We start from the raw sequence: 9,475 nt of genomic DNA on the forward strand, positions 1-9,475 counted from the left end.
GAAAAGATCAACAAAATAGACCACTAGACAGATTAATAAAAAAGAAAAGAGAGAAGAATCAAATAGATGCAATAAAAAACGATAAGGGGGATACCACCACAGATTCCATGGAAATACAAACTACCATCAGATTACTACAAACAACTCTATAAACACAAACCAGTAAACCTGGAAGAAATAGATAAATTCCTAGACATTTGCACCCTCCCAAGCCTAAATCAGGAAGAAGTTGAACCCTGAATAGACCAATAACAACAGCTGAAGTTGAGGCTGCAATTAACAGCCTACCAACCAAAAAAAGCACAGGTCCAGATGAGTTCACAGCTGAATTCTACCAGACATACAAAGAGGAGCTGGTACCACTCCTTCTGAAACTATTCCAAACTATACAAAAAGAAAGAATCCTTCCCAAATCATTTTATGAGACCAACATCATCCTGATACGAAAACCCAGCAGGAACTCAACAAGAAAAGAAAACTTCAGGCCAATATCCATGATGAAAATAGATGCAAAAATCTTCTATAAAATACTGGCAAACTGACTGCAACAGCACATCAAAAAGCTTATCCATCATGATCAAGTAGGCTTCATCCTGGGGATGCAAGGCTGATTCAACACATGCAAGTCTATAAAGGTAATTCACCACATAAACAGAACCAAAGATAAAAATCACAATTATCTCAATTGATGCAGAGAAGGCCTTTGAAAAAATTCACAATCCTTTATGCTAAAAACTCTCAATAAACTAGGTATCGACAGAACTCAAAATAATAAAAGCTATATACAACAAACCCACAGCCAATATCATATTGAATGGGTAAAAACTGGAAGCATCCCCTTTGAAATCTGGCACTAGACAAGGATGCCCTCTCTCACCACTCCTATTCAATATAGTATTGGAAGTTCTAGCCAGAGCAATCAGGCAAGAAAAAGAAAGAAATTGTATTCAATTAGGAAAGGAGGAAGTCAAATTGTCTCTATTTGCAGATGACATGATTGTATATTTAGAAGACCCCATTGTCTCAGCCCAAAATCTCCTGAAACTGATAAGCAAATTCAGCAAAGTCTCAGGATACAAAATCAATGTGCAAAAATCACAAGCATTCCATACACCATTCCATTTGACTTAGAGAGCCAAATCAAGAACGAACTGCCATTCACAATTGCTACAAAGAGAATAAAATACCTATGAATACAACTAACAAAGGATGCAAAGGACCTCTTCAAGGAGAACTACAAACCACTGCTCAATGAAATAAGAGAGGACACAAACTACGGAAAAACATTCCATGCTCATGGTTAATAAGAATCAATATTGTGAAAATGGCCATACTACCCAAGGTAATTTATACATTCAACACTATCGCCATCAAGCTACCGATGACCTTCTTCACAGAACTGGAAAAAAACACCTTAAACTTCATATGGAACCAAAAGAGAGCCTGCATAGCCAAGACAATCCTAAGCAAAAAGAACAAAGCTGGAGGCATCATGCTACCTGACTTCAAACTATACCACAAGGCTACAGTAATCAAAACAGCATGGTACTGGTACCAAAACAGAGATATAAACCAAGGGAATACAACGCAGGCCTCAGAGGCAACGCCACACATCTACGACCATCTGATCTTTGACAAACCTGACAAAAACAAGCAATGGGGAAAGGATTCCCTGTTTAATGGTGTTGGGATAACTGGCTAGCAGTGTGCAGAAAGCAGAAACTGGACACCTTCCTGACACCTTAAACTAAAATTAACTCCGGATGGATTAACGACTTAAACATAAGAGCTAACACCATAAAAGTCTTCTTCTTGGCCGGGCGCGGTGGCTCAACCCTGTAATCCCAGCACTTTGGGAGGCCGAGGCGGGTGGATCACAAGGTCAAGAAATCAAGACAATCCTGGTCAACATGGTGAAACCACGTCTCTACTAAAACTACAAAAAATTAGCTGGGCATGGTGGCACGTGCCTGTAGTCCCAGCTACTCAGGAGGCTGAGGCAGGAGAATTGCCTGAATCCAGGAGACGGAGGTTGCGGTGAGCCGAGATTGCGCCATTGCACTCCAGCCTGGGTAACAAGAGTGAAACTTCGCCTCAAAAAAAAAAAAAAAGTTTTCTTCTTGTCTAGAAGAAAACCTAGGCAAAAACCATTCAGAACACCGGCATAGGCAAGGACTTCACGACTAAAACACCAAAAGCATTGGCATCAAAAGCCAAAATAGACAAATGGAATCTAATTAAACTCCAGAGCTTCTGTACCGCAAAAGAAACAATCACTAGAGTGAATAGGCAAGCAACAGAATGGGAAAAAAGTTTTGCAATCTACTATCTGACAATGGGCTAATATCCAGAATCTACAAAGAACTAAAACAGATTTACAAGAAAAAAAAAAATTCAAAAGCGGGAGAAGAACATGAACTGATACTTTTCAAAAGAAGACATATGTGAGGCCAAAAAAACATATGAGAAAATGCTCAGCATCACTGGTCATTAAAGAAATGCAAATCAAAACCGTATTGAGATACCCTCTCATGCCAGTTAGAATGGCAATCATTAAAAAATCTGGAGACAACAGATACTGGAGAGGATGTGGAGAAATCGGAACACGTTTACACTGTTGGTGGGAATGTAAATTAGTTCAACCATTGTGGAAGACAGTGTGGTGATTCCTCAAGGACTTAGAAATAGAAATTCCATTTGACCCAGCAATCCCATTACTGTGTATATACCCAAAGGACTATAAATCATTCTATTATAAAGACATTTGCACACATATGTTCATCACAGCACTGTTTACGATAACAAAGACCTGGAACAAACCCAAATGCCCATCGATGATAGACTGGACAATGAAAATGTGGCACATTGGACTGTTAAACCAATGACAACAGAATTTAAACCATAGACTTACTTTGATAGTACTCTTAATGGTATAACTTCTCCTCTCATTTTATGTCTCTCTTTGTTTTTTCTTGTTTCCTCTTTGGAAAAAAAAAAATGTGGCACATATACACCATGGAATACCATGCAGCCACAGAAAATGATTAGTTTGTGTCCTTTGTAGGGACATAGATGAACCTGGAAACCATCATTCTCAACAAACTGACACAAGAACAGAAAATCAAACACCGCCTGTTCTTACTCATAGGCAAGAGCTGAACAATGAGAACACATGGATACAGGTAGGGGACATCACACACTGCGGTCTGTTGGTGCGGAAGAGGGGAGGGACAGCAGGGGATAAGGAGGTTGGGGAGGGATAACACAGGGAGAAATGCCAGATATAGGTGATGGAGGGATAGAGGCAGCAAACCACATTGCCATGTATATACTTATGCAACAATCCTGCATGTTCTGCACATGTAACCCAGAACCTAAGGTGCAATAAAAAATACATATATATAAAATAAAAATAAAAAATATGTATATGCATAAATATAAAAAAGAAAAACGTGTAAATTTTTATGTTTTAAATATATGCATTTTTCACAAACTAAAACTACTGTAATCCAAGTTTAGAAGCAAAAAAATAGCCTTACATTGCTAAATTATGTATATATTTAACAGAGCCTCATATATAAAACAAATATTTGGGAAATAAATTATGTTTTTATTCAGATATAGGCTGACAAAAATGGTTGAAAATTCTCTAATTCCTTTTTGCCTGCCTACATACTATCTAATTCAGGTACAACATGTAAATTTTAGTATATTGCCCTAAATGTCTGAATCTAGAATTACAGACAAATTTGAAGTAAAAAATAGAAAGTAAAAATTTATATGGAGAGTGATATTAATAAGATTTAAAAAAAAAATGGGGGGCTTCCCTATTTGCTTATCACCCGACAGCAAGAAAATCTGTCAGCCATTCCTGACAAAAATGCCTTTATGAGAGAAGCAGGCATCATGGATCCCACCTGAAATGACAGCTACACGGTACATTAAAGTTGGAGAATTGCTTCTGGTAAAAATATTAAGACCTGCCTGGGTAACGTAGCAAGACCCTGTCTCAAAAATAAGTGCCTTAAGAGGGCTCTGAGATTCAGGAAGGGAGGTATGAAACTCTGCTAAGGCCCAAGATTGAAGGAAGGCACTCATTCAGGTGGCAAACTACCAGACTACCATTTTTGGCTACAGATAAGAAAATGTTCCACCTAACTTGATTCCACTGAGAATTTTGAACTTAATCTATAACTATCCCTAACTTTTCCCAGCCACAGTCTGAGGGAGGTCCTGTTCTTCCAGAGGCCTGGATGAAGTCCCCCATTTTATAGCCATCCAGCAGGCCTGCAGACCATGACTTTTACTGTGATCCCTGAAGCAGTTCCATGACTCAGTTCATGACCAGTTCTGCCTATGTACAAACTCAGAGTGACCTGGGAAAAACCTCTTTTGTACTCAGTGAAAGCCATGCTCATCCACATATTGATATAAAGCCCACCATATGCAGACTTGACTGCAGAAACCTGCCCTTGAATCTGCCCTGCAGAGCAAAGTGCTGAAGAATACTCACTCTGCCCAAAAGTTAAATGAGAATTACAACTATCCAAGCCCCTTTTAACAAGACAGCTAACGGTGGACCTGTGTGCAAACCCAGCAGCCTTAAGACCAATCTATACAACCCCTCTTCCCTACAAACCCAGAGGGCATTCTATCACTTGGCAGACTCAACAAAAATAGATTTTTACTTCTCAAATCAGTTTATAAAAACCTGGAGAGCTGTTTGCTCATTCAAATTTACAGACACCAATGCAAAATTTTATTTCTTATTGTCAATGTTTCTATTTTAACATAGCACTGAAAGTATGTGGAAGAACAAATAGTCAAAAGAAAAATTTAAAGTCATTGATATCGAAGACCAATAAGTAAAACGTTGCTGTTTGTAGATTATGTAATCTTATATATTAAAAAACATAAACACTACATTAAAACCTGTGTAAACTAATGAATACACTCAATTAGCAAAATATAAATTAACATATAAGTTATGGTTCCATATACTAAAATAAACTATTTGATAAAGAAAAAAATCTAATTTACAATAGCAGTAAAATAATCAATTTTAGAACAAATTTAATCAAGGAACTTATAAATCTTTTAAGTGAAAACTTGTATCAATGAAAAAAATTAGAGAGGGCAAAAATAAATTTTAAAATAATATTATTTCTATTGAAAGAATAAGCATTGTGAAACTGCCATAATATGCAAAGTGATCTATAGATTCAATAGGCTCCTTATCAAAATTCCAGTATTTTTCCACAGTAATAAAAAATATAATCCTAAAATGTACATAAAATTACAGTAAACTTTGAATAGCCAACGCAATCTTGAGGAAAAAGAACAAAGCAGAATGACGTGACACTTTATAATTTTAAACAATATTTCAAGACTGTAGTAGTGAAAACATGATGAAATGTGCAGAAATTGTTTTTTTAAATCAATAGAACAGAAACCACTGCTCTCGTGCATTTCAGTCATGATGCAAAAAGAGAACTTAAAACGTAGGTTAACCCCAGGCGCAGTGGCTCACACCTGTAATCCCAGCACTTTGGGAGGCCGAGGTAGGTGGATCATGAGGTCAGGAAATTGAGACTATCTTGGCCAACACAGTGAAACCCCCATCTCAAAAAAAAAAAAAAAAAAAAAAAAAAAAAAAAAAAAAAAAAAAAAAAAAAAAAAAAAAAAAAAAAAAAAAAACCCCCATCTCAAAAAAAAAAAAAAAAGGTTAACACACAGTATATCAAAATTATGCAGATACCTGTCTCTCCACAAAAACAAGAAAAAATAAGCCAAATTTTACACTCTATTGTATGCCATAAACAGTACTCTGGCTGTCACTGTAAACTGGAAGGAAGATCATTTAAGGAAAAGTAGAATTCTTAGATATTTTATAAGCATAAGACAGAAGATGCCCTTATGTGACAGTATAATTTTTTTTTTTTTTTTTTAATTACAGGCTTCTGGCTGGGCGCGGTGGCTCAAGCCTGTAATCCCAGCACTTTGGGAGGCCGAGGCGGGTGGAACACGAGGTCAACAGATCGAGACCATCCTGGTCCACATGGTGAAACCCCGTCTCTACTAAAAATACAAAAAATTAGCTGGGCCTGGTGGCGCGTGCCTGTAATCCCAGCTACTCAGGAGGCTGAGGCAGGAGAATTGCCTGAACCCAGGAGGCGGAGGTTGCGGTGAGCCGAGATCACGCCATTGCACTCCAGCCTGGGTAACATGAGTGAAACTCCGTCTCAAAAAAAAAAAAAAAAAATTACAGGCTTCTCAGAAACTATCTCCTTTGGATAACAGCCTCCCAAATCACTTTAAAGACTGGCTTTCTCCTTGACTTTGGACCTCTCCTCCATGTCGTCTGTTGTATTCACTCTCACCTACCTGGGGGTTCATCCACCATCGCATGTCGCTTCACCTTCCAGGGCTCTTTTGCTTTCTCCAGACAGGTGATGAGGTCTGGCTTAGAGGCAGCAATACCTGTTTTATTAAAAATAACTAACATGAATCTTGCTCATGTTCTCCAATTACCAACTTAGTAATGTGCTCAGTAAAGAGAATATAACATTCTAATAAATTTATCCCAATATACCAATTTATAACAGAAATTTTTAATATTTATGAAATATTTTAATTTTGTAGATTCTTAATTTCACTGCCTGTTACTACTTAATCAAAAATTCATGATGGCAATTAGATTTTAAGGTGTGAGAAACAATGTTCTATGCCACTAAACTACTGAAATTACCACTAAAGTGAAGGACACAGATCAGCTCAGGAATATGGAAAGTTTGGGTCAAAATAAAACATCTTGAAGAAATTCTTTTCTAAACAGACAAATCCCCAGGATTTTCTTGAAAACAGAAATCTGAAAGCATAAATAAGCACATTCTACAAAAAAGTAATGAAACTTTAATTTATATTAGGAATTCCATATTAAAGTTATCCTCACCCAGGAAGGCCAGGTTTCTGTAGTTCTCTAACATCACGTTCCTATATAAATTCTGTTGTGCAGTGTCCAGGCATTGCCACTCCTCCAGAGAGAATTCTATGGCCACATCCCTAAATGTCAACAGTCCCTGGAAAACACACACAAACACACATATTTACAAAGTGGGTATGGGCAGAAATTTTCATTTGACTCAAGGTAAAATGAGAAAGTGAACAGAACTGGCTCTGACTTATAAAAGTGGCTGAAACTATCCAATAAAATAATTGTCAATATACAAGCATTTTGTAACATATTCTCTAACTCTGAAAAAAGAGAGTAGCATAATATCCACAACATCAGTGTATAAATGATACTTGTCTGGATGATAAAGTGGAAAATAGAGGGCATAAACACTAACATGTGCATTTTTGTGTGCTATATTTACATAACACAGAATGAGTTCTGTATATTTTTCAGCAGAAAAAGACATAGTTGTTTATATTTTTCACACAGGATAGACATGTTGAGTTAGAAGGTACCATTCAAATTATAATGTGCACAAAACTGGACATCTCGTAAATGCAGACTATTTTTTCAGGAGATCTGAAATAAAGTCTGAGTTACCGAATTCCTAACAAGCTCACCCGTAATGCCAATATTTTGGCCCCAAAAAACTATTTTGCCAAACATCCAGTAAGTGAAAGAGCCTGTTTTCTTGTTTGTTTGTTTGTTTTCAGTTTTTCTGGCCTGTAAACAAAGAAGAGAGCTTTCATTTACCAAAGAAAGATAAGTGCAAAGAAAACCTAAAGAACACCGCCAGGCCTGCCCTACAACAGCTCCTTAAGGAAGTACTAAACATAGAAAGGAACAACTGGTACCAGTCACTGGAAAAACACACCAGATTGTAAAGACCATTGATGTGAGGAAGAAAGTACATCAATGGGAAAAATAACCAGCATCATAATGGCAGGGTCAAATTCACACATAACAATATTAACCTTAAATGTAAATGGGCTAAAAGCCTCAATAAAAAGAAACAGACTGGCGAACTGGATAAAGAGTCAAGACCCATCAGTGTGCTATATTCAAGAGACCCATCTCACATGCAGACACACAGAGGCTCAAAATAAACAGATGGAGTAATATTTACCAAGCAAATGGAATGCAAAAAGAAAGCAGAGGTTACAATTCTAGTCTCTGATAAAACAGACTTTAAACCATCAAAGATCAAAAGAGACAAAGAAGGGTATTACATAATGGTAAAGGAATCGATGCAACAAGAAGAGCTAACTATCCTAAATATATATGCACCCAATGCAGGAGCGCTCAGATTCATAAAGCAAGTTCTTAGAGACCTACAAAGAGACTTAGACTCCCACACAATAACAGTGGGAGACATTAACACCCCACTGTCAATATTAGACAGATCAACAAGACAGAAAATTAACAAGGATATCCAGGACTTGAACTCAGCTCTGGACCAAGTGGACCTAACAGGCATCGAAAGAACCCTCCACCCCAAATAAACAGAATATACATTCTTCTTGACACCACATTGCACCTATTCTAAAAATGACCACATAATTGGAAGTAAAACACTTCTCAGCAAATGCAAAAGAACAGAATTTATAACAGCCTCTCAGAGCACAGTGCAATCAAATTAGAACTCAGGATTAAGAAACTCACTCAAGACCACACAAATACATGGAAACTGAACAACCTGCTCCTGAATGAGTACTGGATAAATAACTAAATGAAGGCAGAAATAAAGATGTTCTTTGAAACCAATGAGAACGAAGACACAACGTACCAGAATCTCTGGGACACATTTAAAGCAGTATGTAGAGGAAAATTTTTAGTACTAAATGCCCAAAAGAGAAAGCAGAAAAGATCTAAAATTAACATACTAACATCAAAATTAAAAGAACTAGAGAAGCAAGAACAAAGAAATTCAAAAGCCAGCATAAAACAAGAAATAACTAAGATCAGATCAGAACTGAAGGAGATAGAGACACACACAAAAAAAAAACCCTTCAAAAAATTAATGAATCCAGGGGCTGGTTTTTTGAAAAGATCAACTAAATAGATAGACCACTAGCCAGACTAATAAAGAAGAAAAGAAACAAGAATCAAATAGATGCAATAAAAAATGATAAAGAGGATATCACCACTGATTCCACAGAAATACAAACTACCATCAGAGATTACCACAAACACCTCTTTGCACATAAACCATTAAATCTAGAAGTGGATAAATTCCTGGACAATTATACCCTCCCAGGACTAAATCAGGAAGAAGTTGAATCGCTGAATAGACCGATAACAAGGTCTGAAATTGAGGCAACAATAATCTATCAACCAAAAACAGTCCAGGACCAGGTGGCTTCACAGCCAAATTCTACCAGAGGTACAAAGAGGAGCCAGTAAAATTCCTTCTGAAACTATTCCAAACAATAGAAAAAGAGGGAATCCTACCTAACTCATTTTATGAGGCAAACATCATCCTGATAGAAAAAGCTGACACAGGCACAACTGGGAAAAAAA

The 9,475-nt window shown here is 37.0% G+C and overlaps 1 protein-coding gene across 1 annotated transcript in view; it reads right to left on the minus strand.

Annotated features, from left to right (window-relative positions):
* The window catches only part of LOC108301927 (zinc finger protein 254-like), a 57,045-nt gene that overhangs the window by 20,464 nt on the left and 27,106 nt on the right, over positions 1-9,475 (minus strand). The window contains exons 2-3 of the mRNA XM_017525297.2: positions 6,953-7,079; positions 6,385-6,480 (exon numbers count right to left, since the gene is read on the minus strand). Coding sequence (XP_017380786.2) covers positions 6,385-6,480; positions 6,953-7,079 — 223 coding nt within the window. The remainder of the gene's footprint in view (positions 1-6,384; positions 6,481-6,952; positions 7,080-9,475) is intronic.

The sequence above is a fragment of the Cebus imitator genome, unplaced genomic scaffold, assembly GCF_001604975.1.
Source record: "Cebus imitator isolate Cc_AM_T3 unplaced genomic scaffold, Cebus_imitator-1.0 Scaffold38, whole genome shotgun sequence".
NCBI classification, from domain to species: Eukaryota; Metazoa; Chordata; class Mammalia; order Primates; family Cebidae; genus Cebus; species Cebus imitator.